At 31.4% G+C, this 26,861-nt stretch overlaps 1 protein-coding gene across 2 annotated transcripts in view; it reads left to right on the forward strand.

Annotated features, from left to right (window-relative positions):
- Positions 1-21,089, forward strand: part of LOC121132362 (uncharacterized) — a 60,271-nt gene extending 39,182 nt beyond the window's left edge. For both annotated transcript variants that reach the window (XM_071886660.1, XM_040727761.2), the window contains exons 2-3: positions 735-1,206; positions 20,166-21,089. In XM_071886660.1, the coding sequence (XP_071742761.1) occupies positions 735-1,206; positions 20,166-20,785 (1,092 nt within the window). In that variant the 3' untranslated portion in view covers positions 20,786-21,089. The remainder of the gene's footprint in view (positions 1-734; positions 1,207-20,165) is intronic.
- The last annotated feature ends 5,772 nt before the right edge of the window (positions 21,090-26,861 follow it).

Consider the following 26,861-nt stretch of genomic DNA (forward strand, 5'->3'; position numbering starts at 1 on the left):
TTTTGGGTTCATTAGCTTGATATGACATTTTTATTTGATTATATAATGAAATTTAATTTAGAAATGACATTTTTTAACAGCCTAAAATTTGATTTATTTTTTGTTAGAAAAGACAATTTAACAATTACGTTATTATAACACCACCTATAAGAACAGCTCATAGGTATGTGAATTATAATAATTTAGAATTTGGTGACAATTCTGTAGTTTTAGAAGAATATAATTCAAAATTATTTTATAAATATTTCGCTTGAGGACTACAAGCATCGTTTTGATCCCCATTGATCCCTCTAGTGCTAAACTTACTTTTATGTTTTGAAAATCCCAAACAAATATGAGTCTTTATCTCCATCGATATTGGGATATTCACGAGCTTAATAATTAGTTATTCTCATAAATAGATTTAACTGATGCAAAATGACTTATTCATCTGTCCATCGATTGGAGACATGCCCAGCATATAATTGATTAAATGTTTATTTATGTTGTTAATAAGAGGGATTTCTTTATTGAGATGTGAGATTTCACAAAATACTAATCGCTTTAAATGCATCAAATATTGCTCTGTTTATTTCGTTTAAGCAGGATTATGATCTTCTTATTAGACATAATTCAACGATGGAACTAAATGTATTTGAAGTTTTAAGATTGTGGAAACATATGAAAATACAGTTAAACTTGCTTATATCATAGAGATCCATATTTAAATCAATTTTTTTTACTTTCTTTTATAGGGATTAGTGATCCACCTAGTCATTTTAACAGCAGTAGAGTCAAAACGAGTGCATAAAAGACATAATCCCCATCTCTTAGTCAACAATGACTTAACATGGACTTCAGATACAAATACCTTCTCAATCATCACTCCATATCCTCGCACAAAAACTCAGCCCCTTCCAAATCTGGAGCCATCCTTGCCCACTACTCCTACCAGTACTAAAACAACAGCTCATCTTCCAATCAAAAAAGAGAGTTATGTTGAGCGAATCATGAAAATAAGAGCTCAAAAAGCACAAAAAGCAGCTCTCAACTATAAACTCAAAAAACATGTGGAGGACATCTATTGGCTCACAAGACTCAAGCGTGGCTCTCGTAATGTTCCAGAAGGTACACTTTATCGTAAAGATACTCGAAAAACGACACCTCCTCCGGAACGTCGATATAACTCAGCAATTTATAAGCCAACAACTCTACTTCCAGCTACAAGTAAGTGAGACAATAAATGAATTGGAGTCGTTAACGGCTCCATCCATGTATGAAAGAATCGGTGGTGGTTGAAAAGCATGGCAAGTGTGTGTATGAATTATTGTAGTTGATGATAGGCAGATTTTTTGTTTGGTAAAAAATCTCATATTCTTTCATTCTAATTTGAGAGAACTCCTTTGATTCCATTCAGTTTAAAAATGCTTTAAAAAGATAATGTGAAATGATAATGAGTAATTTAATAAGATTTTAAATATTATGAGATGTAATATTAGTTAATTAATGTGAAGAGAAATTCCTCTTTCATTGATCAAGTTTGAATAAAGGATTATGATCATGCTTTGTTCAAGGTGATCTATATTGGTATGATTGTAGAGTATAGATAATTAGCTAATATTCATTAAAACTCCATATAAATCATGGATAGATTACAATCACCCAATAGAGAAAAGAAACCAATACATCATTGATAAAATACTCGTATATACAGTGTGCAGCAGCGAATCCTACAGTAATTGATTCCCGTGTACAATTTCGCCCAGATTTTTGAAAATTAAAGAGTTTGGGAATTGAAATTTTTAGTGGTTTATTGGGATGTCACAAAATGGCCTCCCTTGGCCACCACTATGACCTCGATCCTGGGACACAAGACAGAGCACGTTTTCCTCACAAAGTCATCGCTCATGTCCTCACACTTATTGTCCACCGCAAGACTTCAGGGACTTGGGTTGATAGGTCACTCAAGCCTTCCTCTCAATAGCGCCCTACACCCCCATAGTCCAGGGAGTTCAGGTCCGGGCTTGACGGCGGTCAAAAGTCATCTTACCAAAATCCCTTCAGAGGCGTCCGTAGGATTATAATTTGCAGGGAGCTAGCTGGTTTTTGTATATTTTTTTAAATCAAAAAAATTTATTCTTTGGGAAAAAAAAGTTAAAAAAGGATATTTCAAATATTCAATTTTGTGGAAAAAAAAAAGTTTAAAAATACATAGCTTTTTATAGAATTTTTTTTTTTTTTTTGGAAATAAAAATTTCAAATATTAAACTTATTTTTTAAATTTTAAAAATTGGCCATCTTTCTCATGCACTTCATCGGTTCATGTCTATCATCTCCTCCACCGAGTCCAAAAAGGCTGGATACCAAATTTAGTAGAGATTACCTCTTCCAGGACTCCTCAGCTTCTTCACCTTGAAGACGAGCCTCTCCGAACAGCCGACGATCCTGAAAATTTCTGCCACCTAGACATGGGCGTCGAACAAGTAGGATATCTTTTTTCTTTGAGCCTCCATCATCGCTCTCGATCGTAATACCAATGTTTTTTGTTGTTTCTAATGGTTCTAATTGGATTATAGAATAAGCTCATATAAGTTAAAATAGTTTGAAATAAGGGTACGAGCTCTAAACAAGTTTAAAACCTACTGCATGATTCCTTGTCCCACACTCTATATAGACATTAAAATAAGAGCGAGTTATCCAAAGAAAGGAATTGTTAAATCACAAAACCTTACAATGAAATGATATAATTAACTTTTATATATTTTGACACTCCATCTGTTTTTTTAATGTTCAGCCTTTGATCGATGTACTGTTAGAAATATATTTATAATTTATTAAAGTCATGAAGCAACAAAAATGATTTCCTGAATATATATAATGGAAACAAAAGTGTAGAAGTGAAGAAAAGTTTCGTCTCACGATCCCTTTTATTTCCTATTTTTTTATTTAAACTCTTTAGAAAGATTTTCACTTTTTTTTTTTGAAAAACAAAATGTTATGAAGGATCTAAGTAAGGAATATAACATATTAAAGTAATTCAACAACCATAAATCCTCTTTGAACAATGATTTATTCCATGACAATCCTTTTTTTTTTTTGTTTCTCGATATACATACATATAAAGAAAAGAATTCAAATCAGCTGGAATACAAAACAGGGCTTTACTCGTGTGGCATGAATTATATTGAATGATTCTATTATAATTCTGTCAACAGATTGCTCTTCAAGGCTCTTTTAAACACCTTATAATGGTGTTGTTATTTTAATCCTCTAGTTAACTTTGTACAAATAAGAGGTTCCTACATGCATATTACATTAGGCCTTGACGCTGATAAAGGTTCTCAAAAATTAAACTAAATATAATAATTTACTTGAGGGAATAATGTGTATTTTAATCACATTACCCTTTCAATTCCCTTGTAAATTCAAAAATAATTGATTTATAAAGTTGACAAATTGCGAATTCTATTTAAGTAATGAACCATTTATTTAAGTATTATTACGTATGTCTAGTAGATCTAAACGGAGTCTACTTCTCGGTTTTACATATGTTTTAATATGTCTCTGAGAACCTCCTTTAATTTAAATTTATTCTGCCTTATTTTACTACTCCGCAGTGCTATCCAAAAATACATAAGGTATTAAAACACTGCAATTTATGTCTGTATTACTTAGACTTGAACCCGTTCACACTTTTACCGGTCATACTTTATTTTCTTCATTGTTTTTTTTTGTTTTTTTTAAACGAAATAAATGATCAATTTTTGACCAAATTTATATGGCAATTGCAAAACTTATTTCCTATCCTGATATCTCTTTTGAGGTGTACCAAAAAGTTGACGTATGAAATTTTTATTCTCCTTGCAGAATTCAGATTTTGAATTAATTGAGGAGGTTGTGTAGTCAGATATAGAAGATTTTCCCTGATGACATAAATTGTATTATAATTTTGGGGGCTCAAAGTGGATATTTAACAATATATTTGCAAAAGTATGGCATGTACAATTTTCCTATAAATCCTGATGAAACTTCACCCAATGGGTTTATGAATTTAAAAAAAGACTTAATCATGCATTGAATGCTACTTGATGCAAATAAAAATACTAGTTCATTTAATTAAATTTAAGTAATTTGTACTAGAAATCAATAAAAATGGTTAGATTGGTACTTTTTTATTTATCCATTAAGGACGAGAAAATTAGGATAATTTCAGAAAAATATCTTAGTCTTTCCACAATAATAGTTAATTTTTATCTACAATAATGAAATAAGATTATAAAACTGTCTAATAGATATTTTTAATACAATTGAGGGTCAAATATATAATATAACTAGGCAATATCTGAATAAAATTTTAAATAGAATGTAGTGTTAAAGTCCTTTTCTTTAATTGTCGCATTATGACAACCAATAGTCTACTATTTTCCTTAATATCAATGAAAAAAGGGTTTTATACTGTTATAAAACAAGGCCCACAAAATGACCAACATGAACAATGTTGACGCTACGTGAAAACGCATTGTAGAGCAGTTCATGATACCCTAGCACTCTCTATTGAAGAAAAAAGTAATTTCGTAGCCAACTGAAAGTGGGAAAAAATTGATTACGTGAGTTTCGTTTCACTACTTGATTTTAGCTTTGATTCTCTCCTAAAATATATTTTTGGAGAACAATGAAAAAAGAGATCAGAATTTAATTTCTACGTGAACGCTATTAAAAAAAAATCCGTTGAGGCACTCAAAAATAAGTAGCAAACATGGACAACGCTTATTTTCTACTCAATCAACAAGTCTAATATTAATATAAATCGTTAAAACTTTTTATATTCATAGTCTTTTTGTCAAATCTGAATGTGTTTCATGTCCTTGATTAAAGAGTACATGAAAAAAGGGGATTTATACCCAATATTAAGAGTGATTGTTATTTAGAATGCATTGTTTGATGACATCATTATATCCTAATAACCCTTCTACAGTCATGTAAATGCTATTAGAAATACAAATGACCACTTGAGACAACACCCATTTACTTATATGTATACCCCCCTTTACTCCATTTTACTGTTGTCATAACGGATTGCTGTTATATTAAGTGCTTCAAGCCTCATTCATCAAGTCTTTATTTCATTGTTCAAGTACATAATTTACTGGTTATGTTACTTGCCAATTATAAATATTTTACTGGCCGTATTTGCTAAAATATTACATGTTTTTGTATTCCCTGATCATTTGATCGTAATGAAAGGAGTGGAATTTGAATCCTTTATGACATGAGTAGATGTGATCCTTTTATGTCAAATCCCTTTTTTACTCATATATCATTGCCAAATTCAAATGATATCAGATTTGTATCTTTTAATAAAAATTTAGAGCTGAAACAAACCCTTCATTTTAAAACAATGGATTTAAATTCAAGATCGTTATTTACCTTTCATTCATATGCTAAAAAGTCCTGCAAGGCCAAGTTAAGGATCAAGTCTAAGTCCTTGAATATTTTCCTCGAGTCCAGTTCAAGTCCTCAAAAAATAAAGTATTATTTAAAGAGTTTACTTTATATCATGTGAAAAAATGTCAAACCAATGTTTCCTTAAAACTGTCGGTCCTTTTGACTGTATGTACTAGAACTGATTTAAAAAAGAAAAATTAATTTGAGTGGACCAAACTTTATAAGTTTTTAGGACTGATATGCAGGACTGAACTGGACCAGACCGAGAGTGACCTGTACAAGACTGTAGTCTTCAGTCCCAAATAAGAACTGACACAGCACTAGTGACAGGCCTTTTTGAAGTGTCAGTAGGGAAAAATGGGTACTAGTTGGAAAATTTGATGTGATGTACGGAAGTTTTGTAATATTTTTGGTGCAAAATACAGGCAAATATTATTCAATAAAATAGTGTATCTCAAAACTTTGAAAAGGTTAAACCTCCCAAAGAAAAATCCTTTGTACGGTCCTGACTATATTCCATTCAATGGCTTAATAATTTATTTCTCAATATATTTCTATAGTTTATAATTTAGATAACTTATATAATATAATAGGGTGATAAATTTATATTTGGATTCTCAAAAATGGGGACACTTGACTTGAGGAGATGGAAGATATTCTTAATATTCCTTTTCAGTAATACATTGTTCTTAAATTTATTAATAAGTAGCGTTAGTGCCCGAAGTAGCCCGAGTTACTAGGCGTGAACGAACATACAAATCAGAAAGGTTCTCCTCTTTGAAGGAGTAATTCATTTTCTCTGCCCAAAATCATATAACAAGGAGCTGATATTGACAAGGGTCTAAATTAAGTAATACTTTATGTCTTCTCCCGCCTTCTCCTCCCTACCTTACGTAAATCCCATCTCTGCTTATAGTTAATCATTGCAACTCCATCTAAGCAATTAAACTTCAAGGAACATAAAAAAAGGTTTATGTTCGTCAATTTTTGGCATTTTTCTGCTTCTCATTTTCCAAATTTTCGCATTTCGTACACATTTCATTACAGTCATCTCCATATAAAGTATGTATATTATAGCTTGTATTCGCAATTTCAAAAAAACATCCTTAAGTAGATCCCCTCATCCCCTAGAAAAGTGATGCATAGAGCAGAAAAAATAATTGACTGCAGACTAAACATTAAACTGTACTTGTGGGTTGTTTTAAAAGCTGCATGCCCGGGTGTGTCTGGATTATTTCCATTTGAAACATTGTATATATAAGATATTTTGAAGTTTTTTGATTGATTTAGTGAGATAAATGAAAAAATATGGAACACCAATGGTAGTCTCCCGCCAATTGTTCTGAGACTTGAGAGCCCTTTAATTAGTGTTGTATCCGTCCTTATTTAGTAATGAAGACTCTCCAGCTCAGTCCTGGATATCAGTCGTAAAAGTTTTAAAGTTCAATCCTTGATGACGTTACTTCATTTTATTTCTTCTCTTTTTGACCAGTTCTAGTACCCACAGTCCGAAGGACTGGTCCTAAGACTGAAGTGAACCATGAATTAGGATTGATACATCACTTTCTTAAATTCATTTTGAAAGGGATCTCCAGGGTCCTTCCGATTAAAATTTCAGAAAAAAGGGCTTATCATAACTGTAATAAAAACTACGTAATCATCCTTTTATTTAGCATGTAATTAATTAATACATGACAAAGGATATTTATATCTATCATTATTTCTACGTAATTATATATCGAGGTCTTGAACGGGGATACGGACTCATTAAGAGAGTTTTTTTTTTTTTTAATGGATTTATGAACATAGTAATCAAAATGGAGGTAAACGTAGGAACTTGGAGTTTCAAACTTGTTCTAATGAATAATGATCATTATTTCATTCACTTCTTCCCACTTTTTCAAAAGTTTAAATATAGATGATTTTACATATTTAGCATCCATGACATTCTATAAATAAATATTTTCTTTTTTTAAATTACGTATCCATGTTCTTTATTTTGTCAACCTTGCTTCTTCCAAATAAATGATGTGTTGTTGTGTTGAGTCGAACCGAGTCCATAACTTAGAAAAAGGAAAATATTTTTACTTAATTACTTGCTCATCATAAATGGGTTGCTTTATTGTTTCGATCCTGGTATCTCATTCCCAAGGAAGGAGCCCACTCTACTCTCTTATGAGGTCTGGTAGTTTTCTTCGGAGGAATTCTCCTCCCGTTGTTACTCATAAAATTCGGAATTTGAGATGGATGATCAAGTTATTTGCTAGTACACCCCTATAAAAATTGGATCACTAGCATATGGAACAAAAATCCTTGGAGATGCAAAATTGAGTATCAAGCTGTCATTAAATATTTGTTTTTGAAAGTGTAACCTTTAAAAAGATTCAAACAATGGCACACATATAGAGACTTGTTGTGTTAGAATTTGACACATCTAAGTCAATCCAAATCGGAGTAGTTGAACCAAAAACAAAAGGTGTCTTGTGATCAATTATTTTGCTGAGAAAAACGCATAGTACTACCTCTTTGGACGGGATGCAGAGATGGGAGCATCGCTCGGAGAAGTGTGTTTAGTTAAAAGTAGACTATTTTGAAAAATAAAAAAACAGAAAAAATATCCTGGTTCTTTGTCAGTTGGGAAACTTTTCAGACCACTTATTTATGTATATATATAGGATGTGTACAAGATGTCACTTCATAAACAAATTATACAATGTGGAACTAAAAATTGAGATGAATATTTTTAACTAAGGCTTCACCGTATTTGGGAAGAGAGTAATGCAATAATTGAATTGAAGACTCCATATATATGCACGTTCGCGCCCCGGTGATTCCTAGAGAAAGAAATATACTATATGTATGTATATGGATTTCACCAAAAGATTCCTAGGTTAGATGGAGTAATTGCAATACTATAATGTTTACTTATACTTAATCAGTGCAACTCCATCTAACCAATTAAAGGAACATTTAAAAAAAACCAAAAAAACTTTAGATTATTTTTTAAAAAAAGCCCACTAAAATGTAAGTATTATCACATTATAAAGGTCAAATGCCCACAGTAATATTACTCATAACCATGTAATTTTAAAATATCAAAATGAAATGATCGTATAAGTGTATAGTTGGTATTTAGTATGCCCAATGTTGTATTTAAATTATAGATTTTAAAACGAAGAAATTGAAAGTTGCAATTTGGACACAACATACATCAATCATTAAAATATATTGATATTTTTTTGAGAATAAAACAAACAAACAAGAGTCTTGTCAATAATAATTTTTCCAACCTTGCTTCATTCGAATACAAATCCGTGAAAAATACTCTGATTAAAATAAATAATATGTCAAAATATACATTAAAAAATAACGCAAGGAATCATCCCATTTTTGAAGGTCTTTATTGCCCGATTTCCATTAATGTTTCACATCATTTAAGGCAAGCAAACATCTAATTACAATAAGATAATAATTATTCCTTGAACTACATAGTAAGGACGAAATAATTGATGCAAATGTATCATTATGGATGCACCTCTAGGCTTTGAGGGGGAACACATATTGTATAGGCATATGGTGATATACAATGAAAACATTAATTTAATTTAACTTGAACCAAAGTGTTTTTTAAGGATCTTTTGTTCAAACCACGTCATTGTTTATGGAAATATCATTCCTATTAAATATAATAGTATTCAAAATATATGTATACAATATTTTATGACAAAGATGGATTTCTTGATTCACTTCCTTCCTTGTCAGTGAATATTCAAGATGAGGTACTATTAATCAAATAATTTGTTGAATGTTTTCTTATAAAGCGTTTTCTCTGACGCTATAAATTGCATAATAATCGAAGGACATGCAATTTTGAGGGCAGATAGTTGATATTTTTACTACATACAACGGACAAATTTCGAATAAATCTTCATAACAATTTCATTAAATGGCTTAACACAGGAATGTCCAACCTGTGGCCTGCGGCCCACTTAATGTTTAATTGCTGCCACTACTCCTTCTCAATTCAATATTTCAATTTTCATATTTAATTGTCACAATATGATCAAAAAAGAAAAATTTATATTTATACAGGGTGGGTCAGCAAAGCGTGGACTGTTAATTAGTGTTTATTGGCTCATTACTATGAAAAATTGTAGTGATTATTTTTTAATTTTCTGTTTCCACCGTCCTTTTTACATAAATAAACTATACTAATCATTTAGTCATTTCATAATTATGAGCGAGTAACAAGCAAAAAGGCAGCGCATCTCAGATCTTCTAGATGCTAGAGTTGATTTGATGAAGATCACGGACATTGTTAAGTGTTCTAAGAGCCTGGTTTTTAAGTTTGTAAATATGAAAAAAAAAAAAAAAAATGGAGAAGACCTCTCCAGGATGTCAGGAAGTAAAGGCATAATTTAAAGAGGGATTCGAAGTTCTTTTTATATTTGGAGAAGAATATAAAAGTGGATCCACCTAAGTCAATAAATCGCTCTGTAGCTCCTAGGACCAGCAGGAGGGCTATAAAGTTAATCACAATTTAGGATTAGTTTTTTTTTACAAGGACCAAATGCCACCTTCTGACAGAGGGCATGAAAGCAGGAAGCTCAAGAAGTGGAAGAAAATCCTCACATGGATCAAGGAAAATGGGTCAATTGTGATGATCAATTCCACAACCTCCGGAACGACCGTTGGCTTACGGAAACAAAAGAAGAGGTCCAAGAGGTTTACCAAACCAAATATCTGGCCTAAGCAATAGGCATTGGCGTAGTGGCCTCTGATGGAAAGAAGATGTATCCGTTCTTTTTCAAGGGTGGACAGAAAATCGGCGAGGAGGCCTAGTATAAGATGATTATGTACACCATCTTGCCATGGCTTAAAACCAACTACCCAGAGGGTTACAACGTGTTGAATCAGGACGGCACCTCCTCTCACACGTCTGCTATGTACATAAAAGTTATGTCCAGATAACATGGCTTGATTCTGGTCCAAGGAGATATGTCCCCGTTCCTCGCCAGATTTGAACACACTGGACTTTTCCATATGCGGTACATTAGAGAGGGAAGCCAACATGACCTCACAACCAGCCAGGGGGTCCCAAACTTTACTATAACAAGCCCCCCTACACTAATAAATTTTTAACTGAGACCCTTTTTTACGAAAAATGTGTACTATATATGTGTAGACTGAAATCAATCCCTAATTCTCCATTTTCCTGCACCTCCACCCCCTCCCTCACAACCTCCACTTTGAAAACTATTTTCTTAAGCAGCTTTTGTTTTCGGGGGCCTACTGGAACTAGGGGAACTACGTACTCTGTCTATAAGGTAGCTGCGTCCCTTTGTATATCTAATATCATTTCCGGGGTACGAATTTTCTTGGGATGTATGTTACCAAACTGAGCCTGTATAAAAAAGAACCGAGACGGTTAAAGCTACACTGAGACCGAAAACATTGAAATTGGAAAAATACGAGACCGGGACCGATAAAACCGTTGAACTTGAACTGGGAACACATTCTTGGCCTCCATATATATTTCTTACTTTTTTGCCAAACATAAAATTGGAGTCATTTGTAAATCAAATTGAAAATTGTAAAACAGACTAATAAAAAAAAGTACGGGATCTTTGATTGTATGATAAGGCAAGCAATCATCATTTAAGGAATGATTTTGAAACCATTGAGTGTTATAAACTAAATAATAATATTAATAATGATTTTAATCAATTGTTCGAATCATCGAAAAACAGAAAGAATCAATATTTCATCCTTGACCGACTTTACTTGAATGATAATGGAACTCTTTTTCTCAGAGACTCTTGCCAAAAGAAGTAAAGAGACAATTTATTCGAGTCCTTTTGAAAAAAGGAATCTTGTTTGAACAAGGACAACCCTGAAGAAGTGAGGTAGAATACATTCCAAAAGGTTATATATGTATATATATATACTTATTATAAGGAAACAGAGAGTTAACCGCAATCCATCTTTCAATAAATACATAATATTTATGTACATCCGCACATCCAAGACAAAGCCGCAAGACGACATAAATAAGTTCGATGCTTATTTACCATTAAGAGTGGAGTGATTCATTGTTGATAAATCCATCATGGGATAAAATAGGAATCTTAATCTGAAATAAATTACATTAATATAATGTTTACCAAAGAAATATTCCAAAGTAGTTGAAATGACGGATATTCTCATACCACACCCTTTATCACGTCTGGAAAAGTCATTTTGATGAATTGTAATCTAAATTGCCTCTACTTATAGCGTAGAATTCAAGTACTACTCAACCCCCTCCCCCCTCCAACACAACTAAACTTTACTAAAGTACACATTTGTATTCAATTACTTGAACTCTCTTAAAATATTATTTTGAACTGGAACAGTTTATATTAATATTTTTATTAGAGATATGCAACCGGGCATGTTGAACTTTAATAGTTAAAACTCGAAGCATTCGAGTAATGATTCATCAAATTGATAGTAGTGAATTAAAAAATACATCTTGCGGATGTTGTTTCACAATGAGCTTTGAGTGTATGTATGTAGGACATTGTTTGTACTTTTGAAGGTTAGTCAAAAGTGTTTGGGGTCAGTAAAAAAAAAAGCATTGATCAACAAAGTATTGATTGCACAATCGTGGAAAAGGTATAGTATTATTGTTGTGATCTACACCGGAGCTGCAATGATGAAATTGCAAGCTTCTTAACCCTACACAGGTCCTTTGCTTGCATCGAGAAAGTTGCAACTAGAGGGTCATTCCTCTTTCAAAAAGCTCTACTCCATCCCACACAACAAAGAAAACGTTGACTTGGTTGTTAGAAATTTCTTTAGAATTCGTTGTTATTGTTTGGTTTCCAAACTCAGGAGACTTCTTTGTGTAGGACACAGTTGAGCGACACACCAACAGATTCTTCCGCAACTAAAAATACGAGCTGATCTCTAGGATCCTAGAGGAATTTCGGAATATACCAAAGGAGACTGTCATCAAAAACTGCTCCCGTTTCCAAGTTTAATTAGAGGCTGTTATGGAGCCAAAGGCGATTATATTAAAGTAAAATATTTTTACTTTTAGTCAGCTTTCTTTGGAGTTAGTTTAATGCAAATCAAAGTATTAGTTTAGGAGAAAATCCTTATTTTTAAATCGTTTTGGTTGTTAAATAGATATTGTACACGGTAATACTAGGATAATTACTCAATTACCATTATCTATCAAAAAATAATATAGTAGCGTCAACTAAAATTAGAGTACTTCAAGAATATTTCTACATTCAGTTTAAACAGATCTGTCCTCGTAATAAGAATCCCTGACCATTACTAAAGACTTGCGCATATTACGTCAACAAAAGTTTGTTGAAATTCTCAAAAATTCGAGCTTGATTGATCTCGAAAATTAGGAGTTTGAAGGAGGTCTGGGTCCAGGCCTCCACTGACCATCTATTGAATATGCTATTGGCTGAGGGTGCCGGCGTTGAAGGGCTGAATAGAAGGGAATAAAAACAAAGAAGAAAAGTGACAAATAGGGGGATGAAGGAAGAGAAAGAGGGAAGGAGAGATAGAAAGAAAGAGAGAAGGGAAAGGAAATTGAATATTTGTCAAAAACACCCTGTTATATACCTCGGGGGCCCAAATAAAGTTCTTAAGAATCTGCTTTGTTATTTTATTAGTCTACCTGCTAAATTTTAGACTGATCTGTTCGACCATTTTGGATTCCAAGTGTAAAACATCAAAAACCGAGTTATAAACATAGTTAAGATGTAAATAATAATAAAAATTGCCCTCCCACAAGGTACAAATTTCAAACTTTGTCGAAGATACTGAACTCAAATCGATTTTTTTACTCGAATCCAACACTACTTTATGCATCAAAGATAATGAAAAACTCTGTCGACAAAACAATTTCATAGAAAGACAAAGCGATAGGACTGATAAGCCAATTGACCTTTACAACAGATGTTATTTCATAATGTGAATATTAATTACAATTAGAGTCATTAAGCATTAAGTCATTTTATTTTTTTAATAACTACATATAAGTATTATAATGGTGTGATTATTATTCCTGCATCTTGAGGATTGTTTAACATGCACTCGGATGTGAGTACTAATAGTTAAAGATATACATAGATTGCATGACAATTTTTAGTTGTTAAAGTAATTCGTCAAAAAAAGTTTTATGGTTTTTATGAAACTCTGTTGATATAGATGATAGTGCAAAAAAGCTTGTCCGTCTCTGAAGGACCCATATTAACGGTAAGCTTAAAATCTTAGAAATATGTGACAAGTTATACAATAACAATGTAGCAACAAGCGTGTATACTTAAAGCTTAGCGCGTCATATTGAAAAAGAAACAGGGAATATTTATCTATATTAAAGGAGTCCTTTAGTTTATATTAATTAAGTAAACGTTGTTTTGTTCATCGAAGTCTAATAAGTCCGAGCAATAGCATGTACTCAAAATATAGATGCCCCACAAAATGGCCCAGATAAATTGGGAAAATCTTTAAAGAGTTATAATAAACAAACTAGATTGGGTAGACCTATATTTTTTTAATTATTTGAAGCCACATTTTATGATATTCTATTATTCATAATAAGATGCAGCTTTCTTCATAACTTCGGCCACATGGCAGCAAAATCTTTGGTAGGCCCGGGCAACCTCTTGCGGATCCAACTTGATTGATGACGTCAGGAAAAAAAGTATAGGGAATATCCCCGGTTTCTCATATGCAATACAATTTAGGAATAATTAATTTTTGTGTGTTACTTCCCATCTTCAATACTAGCAAGGACAACAAAATACGTAGACGTAATTAGTCTTGATGCAATTTTTTGCAAAAAATATAACCTTATTCGATAAGTAAATCGTCTTGAAAACATTTTCTTTATTTGTAATGAAGCTATAAACATACTCCAAAATATATAGCATCATAATTGTGTAGATCTTTGATTATTTATCATTTATTCATTTCATAGCACTTTGTGGTAACACTGCGCGCGCTATTTGAACAAAAAAAAATTCTCTCTATATTAACTCTGAATGACATTTATATTCTTTGACGTCATAATTATCGTTCATTTCTATCAAAACTTGATTCTTAGCTTTTGAGTTTAAGCCATGTTGCAAGCCTTTGAGTGTGATATCAAGCTGCAAGTCCCCATCTCTCTACAAAATCCAAGAATGAGGTAATTCATTGGGCTTTATGAATATATGGGATGAATTTTAAATGTAATAACAGTACTATTATGAGCCTATCCGTTCCACGGACACAATGAGGCGGAGACACATTTGGACCGAAAATGCATGTGGTCAAATAATTTAAAAATTTAAATAAATAATGTTATTCATAACTTATGTTTGTCTATTTGAATCGAATGAAAAAGTACATCATTTATTTCAGAACAATAATTAAAAAAACCAAGAATGCAAAAAAAAATTGTAACAGTAAAGAATCAACTGATGGCTATGTAACAATCCTCTCAGTGTGTAGCTAAACCTAATTTATGATTAATATTTTTTTTTCATTTTTTTGTTAATGTTTTTTTTATCACAAATAAAAAGTTTATTATGAAACCTTAATAAATTAAACCCTGTTCAACCCCATGCCAATAAACTAACCTATTCCGAACTTGCCTAGAGTAAAGATCGCTTAATACTTGCACCAACTATGTACATAACAACTCAGTTGCAATCAAAATTAACAATTCATTTTATCAAATACTAGCAGTTTTATCCGGCAATAACCCTTTACGCCCCTACGTGAGTAATTTGTCATACTATACAAAAAAAAATACATATATCAAGAATAAATAAAGAAGTGGAGGTTAGAAACAGAACGTGGCATTTAGAGAAAAGATTCTGTTTAAGTAATAAATTAGTGTTGTATCAGAAAAGGGCACTAATTTTCAGTAAAAAAAAAAAGAAGTTGTGCTTTACGTGCATTTCAGTTATCTTTGACATCCGTTTCATCATACTGGATGGACATAATAATTCTGGTACCCTAAGTAGTTTTAAACAATCATGTACGTTTATGAAAGTATCCATTTACGTGACTAAAACACATAATCAGTTGAGATTGAGACAAATACAAATACAATTTTTCAAAAAAATTTAAATATAAAATTTGTTCCAAATGATTTAATTTTTGTGAATACCTCTAGATTTTTGAATTTCTATTTGATAAAAAATTTGATAATTGAAATTAAATTTCTGAAATTTTTTTGTAACAAATTTATTTTTTGTGAATATCTGTGGATTTCTGAATTTTTTTAACAGAAAATAAGAATTTAAATTTAATTTTAAAACAAATAATAAATTTTTAAAATTTTGTTTTCAAATAATTTAATTTTTAAAATTTTGTTTTCAAATAATTTAATTTTTTCTGAATACCTGCAAATTTTTGCATAAATTTGACAATTGAAATTAAATTTGTTTCCAAAAACAAAAAATTTTGTGAATATCTGTAGATTTTTTGAGTAAAGCAGTGAATTTTTGAAATTTTTTACAAAAAAATTTATTTTTTGTGAATAGCTGTAGATTTTTGAAATTTGTTTGAAAAAAATTTGATACTTGAAATATAATTTTTAACATTTTTTTCAAAAAAATTATTTTTGTGATTATCTGTAGATTTTTTAAATTTTTTTTCAATAGCTATATATTTTTCCAAAAAAAAATTATTTTTTTTAATATATGTGGATTTGTGAAATTTTTTGGGTAAAGCTGTGGATTTTTGAAATTTTTTTCCAAAAAGTTTGATTTTTTGTGAATACCTATATTTATTTTGGCTTCTTTTTTTTTAACATACCCATTATAGACACGATTTTCATCACTGGCTATGACCATAAATATATAAAGTAAAAAGAAAACCTTTAGAATTTCTCTTTTTCTTAATTTTTAGTCAAGATTATTTAAGCGTTAACTCCCACAAATTTATTTTTGTGTCCCTACAAACCAGGAACAATTATTTATTAATTAAAGTATTATTATTAATTACTTGGTGTAGTCTATTCATACCTATTTTACAGACTCATTACTTTCAAGGATGATGCTTTATTGTTTGTAGTCAACAACTCAAGTGTTTTTCGTCAAAAGTAAGGAAATGACTTGATTTATGTATGTTTTCTACAAAAGAACATACATACAATTATAATGACGTCTTGGTTATTGTTATACAACCCTCAATTCATGACTAGTTTATACATATATAATGTATAACCTCTCCACTTTGACTTTCCATTTTGTGGTATACTCCCAAGTTCTAACTCAGAGAGTACCGGGTGGTCCATTGAAATGTGAACTCTTACTAATTCAATAATTAATTAACGTTGAGCGATTGAAGTTTATTCATATTTCGATATATTAAAGCAGGGGTGGGCAATCTATGGCACGCAGAAGCGTATTGACTGGCACATGCAATTTAGAACATATTTCCGTAGTTTTTGTGTATGTTTTACCATTATTGTTGATAGCGGCACACTCATTGACTATAAATGTTAAAGTTGGCACTCCATGTCTCAAGAGTTGCCTACCCCTGTAGTAAAGCATGGACAATTATCGACAAAACAAAGCAAAGTTGAGCTTAACTGACGTTCAAGTCGAGAAAATTACACTTGAATTATAATCGACGAATTTGCATTTGCGCACTCCAAGGAGTTGGTTGTCTTCAGGACCACCTTCAATGCCGTCAACAAGAAAGGCTCTGTCACAAAGGCATAACTGGACCCGGAGGAGCTAAAGAAAAACAGCCCAGCCAATCCCCTCAAGTGCATGGGGTTCCATGGAAGAGATCTCGGAGTTACACTCCAGACTGTACAGAGATCTATCAAAAAAGTGGATGGAAAGAGCCTCCCGGAGGAGCTAAAGAAAACAGCCAGGCCAATCCCCTCAAGTGCATGGGATTCCATGGAAGAGATCTCGGAGTTACACACCAGACTGTACAGAGATCTATCAAAAAGTGTATGGAAAGAGCCTTGTGAGGGTGGGGAGACATTCTTGACACCAGCAGTGAAAGAAAACTATCTCCTCTGTTGCAAGATTATTTTAAATGAGTCTCTCGGAATCCTTCCGCAGGGGGTGCCAGACCTTCGGTCATCGCCTGGCAGACAACATTACCACTAAGGGTGGCCACATTAATGTTTAAAAGAGCTCAGATACACATCTATTTATAGTGTTAATGTTGTTTAAATTCTAGAGTTAATTAATAAATTATACCTTGTTGAAGTTTAAAATTCAAAGTGATCAGATTTTAATGGATCACTTGGTATACTAAATCCTAACATTAAGAGTACAATACAGTAGTTAAAACTTTGTTATTTAACTGGGATTTTCTTCACCCCAAATTTGATGTAATTGTTTTAAATCTGTTTAAAATTTTGGAAACAACATTAATATGCTTCTGAAACATTTTTATGAATAAATGCAACTTATTGTTGTCGCAAAAATGTATTTTCTTGGAACTATTTGCAATTTAGAGTCAAAGTTTTGGTGAATTTGATTAATTTGCTCATTTTTAAGTCGTTCTTCAGCTTTGCTCAATTCCCTTTTTTCATTTTAAAGATTACACATTCCAACAAATGTAATATTTTTTGTAAAAAAATTGAAAAATCCATTACTATTCACACAAAATGTCAAAAATTAAATTGTTTGGAAGAAAAAATTCAAATATTAAATTTTTGAAAATATATTGCAAAAAAAAAATCAAAAATTCAAAGTTGTTCACAATCCATTAATTTTTAAGGAAAAAAAACTTTTAAAAATCCATAGCTATTCATAAAAATTATTTTTATAGTAAAAAAATTTGAAAAATTAAATTTTTTGGATAAAAATTTGAAAAATTATTATTTTGGGATATTTGGGGTGAGCTACAGCCCCTGCAGACCCCACCCTACGGACATTTCTGCACAAAAATCATAGGTATTTGTCATTTTTGTTCAACTTCGAATAAGTCGAGTACTGAGATGATTGTCCTGTTCCGAAGTTCAACTGTAATTACAGTAAAATGACTTAAATACATTACTCAGCTCACAAGGATTTTTCTTTTCTCATCCCTGAGAATTAAGGCATATTATACTCATGCGTGGAAAAATGCTTAGAGATCCTTAGATAAAAATGCAAAGCTTATAACTTTGTATTTATTGAAAAAATATTTCTAAAGGTTAATAATACTCCCTGAGAAAATCACTGGCTTTAAATGTCTAATTGGCTTAAGTATATACATAATTATATTAAGTGAACAAAGCCATACGCATCATTCGAATACAGAAATACTATTGTGGAGTGCTTCAGATGATTTTTAAGGGATTTTTTCTTTCAACCTTCCATAACTTTTTCAATACTTCATTCTTTTGTTTATACCTGTTATTTGTGATATGTCAATAGAAAAGCAGTCTTAAAAAACATTAAAAATATGATAATTTGCCCAATTTATTGTTTTGTTAATATAATCATTATTTAAGTGACAATAATTTGATCAATAATGGGCAACATATTTTAATTTATACCTCCGGATTGAGATACCATGGAATATAAGAAATTTAGCCTCTATATTTCATTTGATATAAAATTAACTGAACAATCTTGAAGAAAAATCAAGAAAAGGGATAATATAAACCAACAAATATATCAGGGGTGTCCACAGTTGGTTGGCGGTAGCCAACCTTCCAATTTTTCAAAAAAAAAAGAAATTCAATTTGATTTTTTCAAAAAGTTTAATTTTCTGAGAATAACTATAGATTTATAATTTTCTTTACAAAAAATTCAATATTCCAAATAGAATTTTGAAATTTTTTTGAGAACAGCTGTAAATTTTTGAAATTTCTTTCCAAAAGTTTAATATTTGAAATTTCATTTTTGAAATCTTTTGTGAACCGCAGTGGATTTTCGAATTTTTTTTTCAAAAATTAACAGCCGAGGATTTTTGGAATTTTTTCAAAAACATATCATTTTTTGTAAATAAATATGAATTTTTTGGAATTTTTTTTTCAAAAAAATAATTTCTTCTGAACAACTGAGGATTTTTGAAATTTTTTCAAAAACATTCTATTTTTCCCAAATAATTAAATACTGGATGTTTCATTTTTGTTTTGTTTTTAGAAAAAAATTTATTTCTGAATTTTTCTGTGAAAAGCTATGGATTTTTGAGAAAAAAAAATTAAACTAAGACCCCCCCAAAGAAAAAAAAATATATATATATATAGATATCTATAATCCTGCGGACGCCCCTGTAAATGGACTTATTTCAGTCAATTATAACCTTTGTATGCTAATTTCCTGTATAAATTGAGATACTCAATAATCTTGGCCATAGTTTAGAACCTTCATTTATGATACTTAATTGGGGTCCAATCGAGCCTTTTAAATAAATTCTATCAATTTCTAACTATTTTGGTATGATGATTATAGTTTGTTAATTGAAATTCGACAAAAATATAAATGTAATTCATACTAAAATTTGATAAAATCATTCTAGCTTGATTTTGTATTGGTAGGTCACATATGATACTTTATTAAGTATGATAATGGCCTTTCAAATATATTCTATTTTATCTTTAAGGATGTATTATAGTAATTTGTCAATATAAAAGTTAGACAATTAGATTAGGAATACAAAATTGTAATTCAGACTCACTTTTAAGAAACATCATCCCATCTTCCTTTTATGTTGACGGGCCATATTTGTAAACTAAAAACCAATTACTCCACCTATTAATTTCTGTGTTTTTTTCCTTCCAGAAGTGGATCCCAAGAAATCATCAGGACCTTCTGGATTAAGAAAACTCGACCCAACAAATTTAATATCCTCAGATCATAAAAAAATTCAACTTAACTTCATTTCCAATGATCTTGAAGACTTCTTAGAACAGCCCTTGAATGAAATAAACTCTGCGCAAGCCTCCAAAAAGGTTTACTCCTACATAACCACAACTTTTACCACGTCTCCGACTACCAAAAGTACCCCTACAACAACTTTTGTTCCTTCGACAACAACGACTACAACCTCTGTGATCAATACTTCCACGGAAGCGTATCCTTCTACGCAACCTCTCCCAACGACCACCTCTATAAGAAATGTGATTCTACCTACCCCAGCCTATGAGCCTGTTACAATCCCAAGGAGTAGTGATGAGGAGGACGAGTTCACTCTAAGGAGATCAACTCCGACTTTTAAGGTCGACAACTTCAATCCCTTTGATAGAAGGTTTCCTATTTACTATAAGCCCTCGTATTATAATGATCCACAGTGGTACAAGGCAAGACTGCCTCAGAGCCATAAAGGCAGGGAAGAACAAGAATATGGACACGAAGGCTTTTTTCTTTTTGGAAAAAAGCCAATTCGGTTTCCAGACTTTTAAGACTTTGACAAAATATGGACATTTATTCAACTCGTCTCGCAGTGATTGCTTTAGGTGTGTTGTCGTTTCTTCATATTTTTATGAAATTAAAATAAAGAATATCTCAAACATTGCAAAATTTTGATTCTGTTTTTGTTAATTATTATATACGAAATGCATTTAATCCTGAGTGTATAACAAATCATTGGACACTCCAGACAAGGTGTAAAATGGACACGTCCGAGGGAAAAGAGGATGACGATTATATACTTACATATTCTATTGTAACTTTTTTTACAAATATATATTATATTTTTTCGTTAAATTGATTTATACGAGTTTTCTTTAGGGGTTGAAACCACTCATTTGTAACTTGAAGTGATACAATTAACGTCCTATGCTTCGTTAAAGGAGAAATCGTTCGCTATAAAAAAGAAACAGTAAATCATTAACAATGATTGTCGTTTGAGACATGCTCTTGTAATGGTTCATATCCCTTATTCTTCTAAAAATGTTCTGGATAGCATGCTACATGATATGTTTCAAGTGAACTAGTTAAAAATGGAACTTGAAAGCAGGGCCGATATTAGGACGTACTGAGCCTAATATGAAACAATTTTTTTGTAAAAATTGTAAAATATACACGAAAAAGAATTTATACTAAAACGACAATGCTAATAAAAAAAAGGATTTACCTTTTTTTACGTATAAAAATGGTCAGTTTACAACTGATCAAAAAATGATTAATTATCCGTTAGTTACCATAACCATATTATAACGCAGTTAGTTAGCGGGTTAAGAAAAAAAAACCCCAAAAAAAACCATATTTAATTACAGGATAAACATTTCAACGATATTAATAATGACCTAATTTAAATTGTGTATCATTTTGTAGTCGTAAATATCAATTCAAATGCTACAAATATTTGTAAACAAACAAGATATAGAGAAAATGCAGATCACTTTTATATATATATATATAATCGAAACCACATGAGTTTGTGGGATTCAACAAGATATAATCTATTATTCAAGACATTCAATTATGATTTTAGATGCAAATTTCTATGAAATATTAATAACTTTTTCCGGCTTCCCAGGAATCAAATTTGTAAATCCATCAGTTTTGATGAGGTTGCATGTATTATATTTTATAAAAGCCTGTATCCATTTAGATAAAGTACATGGAGGGATGATGTAAAAAAGTAGTTGACGAAAACATTCGAATTGTAATAGTTAGGTATGTTAAAAAAAATAGAGGGTGCTTCAAATATTTTTATTTTTAAAATATTTATTGCAATATTATAATTTATTACCATAATTATAACTCTTTGATACGAAAACAAGGATGATCCTGTATTAACTCAATCTAGACTTGAATACTTTGTATGTGAGTCCAAACATGATACTCTTAGATCTCAAAAATGGTCTGGGTATAGATTGGCAACTTCGACGATCTAAACGGACATTAGACGAAATATCCCTGAGGATCAGATGTTTCATTTTTGTGGGACTAACATCGAGAATTCTTTTATGTTTGCTCTCCTATCACCCTTGTTGTGAAATTCGTTGAAGCTTAGATATGTAGGCATTATAAGGGGAGATTGGACCCCTCCGACTGGTTGCTCTCAATGTTGGCAAATATGATGGAGGCATTCAAGATAGAGTTCGTCAGGGCCAAAGTCCAGGGGATACTATATGCGGGAAAAGTCATCACTCAACCTGTCTGGGCGAGGATGCGAAAATTAGTAGAAAAAGTGATAATAGATCTTGACCCCTTTAAAAATGAAGGATCTTCTGTTGACAAACAATAGGCCTATTTAGTCAGAAGGAGGATTGATTTTTTTGGGGTAATAGAAGTTTAATTATACCAGAACTGGGTACTTAAGATCCGGGTCCAAGACGCGTCCTTTCTCTAGTAACGAGCAGACTTTTATGAACATTGTATAAACAGAGTTTAAAAAACAGAGACCTGAGCCGGCTTTGGGTACCCGAATTTTTACAATTTATAAAAAAGGTCCAAGGGATTTTCCAGATCTTAAAAATCTTATGCAGTCATTGTATAATACTTAATCTTAGTCATAAAAAAATATTTTATCAATATCGAACATATACTCTTTTTAATTTAATTAGTGATTGGAGCTACATAAACAGTTGCCAGTTGCATCCCATGGTTATTCCGCTCGGCGTATCTCCCACATCGTTACACTTATTGTATCACACAACTTTTCACCCGAAAAAAAACTGAAAATGGTTTAAAAATCTGTTGGTAGTTAGACAATTTTTCTCAACTATGGAATAATTGTTCAATGATTGGTTATAACTGTTCGCAGTTTAAAAGGGGGTAATTATAATTTAACCAATAAACGTTCAGAAAACTGATTAGGAGAAAAGAAACAAGAACATCGACAATTTATCACAAAATACACTGGTTATTTTTCTGTTAGCGAGGTAGCACCATGCACACAAACACTAAAATGTAGATCTCTATTTGGTTGTAAGCGGTCGAAGTGCCTTCTTATTTTCCTCTAATCAGTGTTCTTTACACTGATTGGTTGGATACGAATTAATTCTATTTACGCTCTAAATAGTTACCAACTATTAATTATTCCATAATAATTCCATAGTAGGAAGAATTGGACAAGTACCAATTGATTTCGGGTTTTTTCTCTTTCATTTCGGATGAGAGGTTGTGAGATACAATAAAGGTATTAACGTAATCATTATAAATATAATCATAATAATAACTAATAAGTATATATTATTTACTGTTTTGGGATGAGTCATCCGGGAAAATGGAACCTTCATCCTGATTCTACTTTATTTAAGCTTGAGCTTTTGATTAAATTCATATCGAAATCGAGACAAGTATCTGTTAAATTTCAGTTTCACAACTGGATCTGAATATTTGGGTACTCGAAATTTATCCACGTATTTAGGTCTACAGATCTGACCAAATCCAGATCTGAGAAAATGTGGATCCGTCCTATTTTATGCGTCACTGTCGGGCGAGGGTTTGAAAGGATGAACAAAAAAAACTATTTATTTTATTCTTAAAAAATCAAATTTTCAAAAGAAAAAAAAAAGGGTCTACATCTAAGAATTTTTTTTTTTTTTTTTTACCCTTTCACTTGAAATATGGCAAAATATTAGAGTGCATTTTGTTAGGAAAATGCATCGTGGTAAAATCTTACGAATAGATAGAGATGGATTATAATATAATTCCTTTGTTCCTTTAATTGTCCATGTTTCTTCCCCTATAATTCTTGTAACCTTAGCATCAAGGACCTTTGTACGAGTAGGATTCGCTCAATCCATGCTCTTTCAAAACATGAAAATGACATCAAAAAAAGCAAACTTAATCAAAATCAAGAAAATGAGGCATTCACTATCTATTGTTTTATATCCTCTTATTTAATTGAGATTCTGTCGTTCAAATATGGAATTTATACATAGTCTAGTGTCTGGGATGGATTAAGTTCAAAGGCAGGGGTGTCTGCAGGATTATATTTTAGAAAGGGGCTAGGTTTTTTTTAAAACAATCCATAGTTATTTTCAAAAAAAAAATTTTTTTTTTTTTTTTTTTTTTTTTTTTTTTTGAAAAAAAAATTTCAAAAATTAAACTCTAAATATTAAATTTTTAGAAATTAAATTATCGAATAGTAAATTTGTAGGAGAAAATTTTCTTAAATCCATAACTATTCACAAAAAATTGAATTTGTTTTATAAAAAATAATAAAAAAACAACGCTTGTTTACACAAAAATTAAATTTTTTGGGAAAAAGAAAAGAAATTAAATTATGTGGAAAAAAAATGCAAAAATTAAATTTCTTTGAAAAAATTTCCAAAATATATTCCTATTCACAAAAACTTAGAAAAATCCACAGCTGTTTACAACAAATTATATTTTTTGAAACAAAAATTATACTAATATCTCATTTCGAAAAAAAATCAAAATTCCCAGCTACTCACAAAAAATTCATTAAAAAAAAAAAAAAAATTAAATTTTTTGCTCTGCTGCATAATTTCCCCCAAAGATTTTTTTTAAAAAAAGAAATCTTTCAAATAAATTTTTTACCCCTATCCTGTCCTGATAATTTCTAATAAATAAAAATGAATTGGGGGGAGGGGCTATAGCCCCTCCAACCCAACCCTACAGACGCCCCTGACAGGAATGTTAGTTATAGTTTGGAGTCTTCATTTAATAGATACTTCATAGGTTCCGAAAATCCTTTTAAATATACACAATCTTATCCATTTTCTGTCACTGTCCCGACAATTGGAAACCTTTATGTACAATTTGCAGCATCTTTGAAGGATGTATCAAAAAAGGAAAGAAAATAAAAAAAAAAAGGAAATAGAAAGGAAAAATAATTTTATTGAGAATACCAAAGTGGTAGAGTCTCATTTTTAAGAAACATCATGGCTGTTTCTTTTTGTGCTGATGGGATAGCCCTTTATTTTTTAGGGATGCATTGATCCCAAAGTTTTGACGTCTGGTCCGTCCTATATTTGAAAGAATGTGTCTAAATCAGACGCGAAAACCGTTCCATACAATTTTTTTATTAATTAACGTCATCATCAATCAATATTTCCGAAATTTTATAAGAATAATGAATACATAATAGGTATGCACCTATGAAATGATACTTTCAGCTATTGCCAGTTAGACATTATAAACCTGTCCAAAAATCTAAATGCTTATTTCAACATGTGTCAATAATATTTAATCCATTGTTTGTGTAGTTTCATTCACCGACACACTTTTTTTGCTCGTAAAATTGTCCAATTTTGTGCCTACAAACTAAGATGCGCGGACATCATTGATTTTCTGTTACCAATTGAAGAAAAACGCTTCTCAAGCCCATCAAATGTTTTTGGAAGCTTACAGTGGACATGCTCTAAGCAGAGAATAGTGCTTTAGGGGGTTTGAAAAATTCAAAATTGGTGATTTTGACGTGAGAAATTAAGAGCCCGGAAAGAAGGCAATGATGTGTGTGTTCTGTGATCAGTGTGGTATCATATGTCATACCTTCTACAACCCTGTCGAACTGTTAATGGTGATCGCTACCAACAACAATTGGCCTATTTGAACCATGTTATTCGCCAAAAACCCTCAAAATATGAAGCCAGGCAAAACAAGGTAATTTTCCTTGATGACAAAGCACCACTGCATCGCTCTACAGCCACTCACTAGCTTGTTGAATCGTAAAACTGGGAACCTTATGCTCATGCAGCTTACTCACCAGACCTGGCGACTTCCGATTATCCCTAATTTGCATCGATGGGCCACGCACTCAATGATTTACACTTCGATTCTCGCGCAGAAGCCAAAAAAATTGATCAATTGCTGGTTTGCAGCCAAAAATGAAGAATTTTTTTTAGAAAGGCATCACTAAATTGGATGAAAGATGGGACAAATGTGTGGCTAGCATATTTTTAAAAAAAGTCTTATTTCATAATCGCATACCTGGTACATTATGCCTAATTTAAGAATAAAGACAAACTATTCAATATGAAAGATCCTTAAAGTTATACATAACTAATTTAATTACTAAACTGAGGTACTTTACTATGTATAACATTGGAGACAATTAGGGCATGCAGATGTCTATTATACAATATACAATTTTATGCTCTGTCCAAATGACATCGTTTTCAAACGATATCTGTATTTCGGATTTAAAAAGCTTTGCATCCACACGAGAAATAATTCTGCATAATCTGAGCCAAGAATGTATCTAGTAGGTAATGAATACTGGCTAAATTGAGGTTAGGGGGGAAAAGGAGGCCTGAGGGAATGTCATTAAAAATATAGTAATTTTAAGAGAGGCATATCTGCAGACTCATTGATACTTCTGAATTTTCAAAATAGGGTGAATCTGTATTAATAAATAATAATTTGTCTGTTTGTATGAAAACGAGTCACTTGGTACACTGTATATAGTGCTCCCTGATGTATATCATTAACATATTTTTTATGTAAGAAATAACAATGTAGTCCTATTAATAAAATATTGTAGCATCGAACTTGTAGACAGGGTGCAGCACTATATATAGTGCTAATTAATTAATCTATCTTGAACCATCTGACAGT

Source organism: Lepeophtheirus salmonis, chromosome 2 (genome assembly GCF_016086655.4).
Source record: "Lepeophtheirus salmonis chromosome 2, UVic_Lsal_1.4, whole genome shotgun sequence".
NCBI lineage: Eukaryota > Metazoa > Arthropoda > Copepoda > Siphonostomatoida > Caligidae > Lepeophtheirus > Lepeophtheirus salmonis.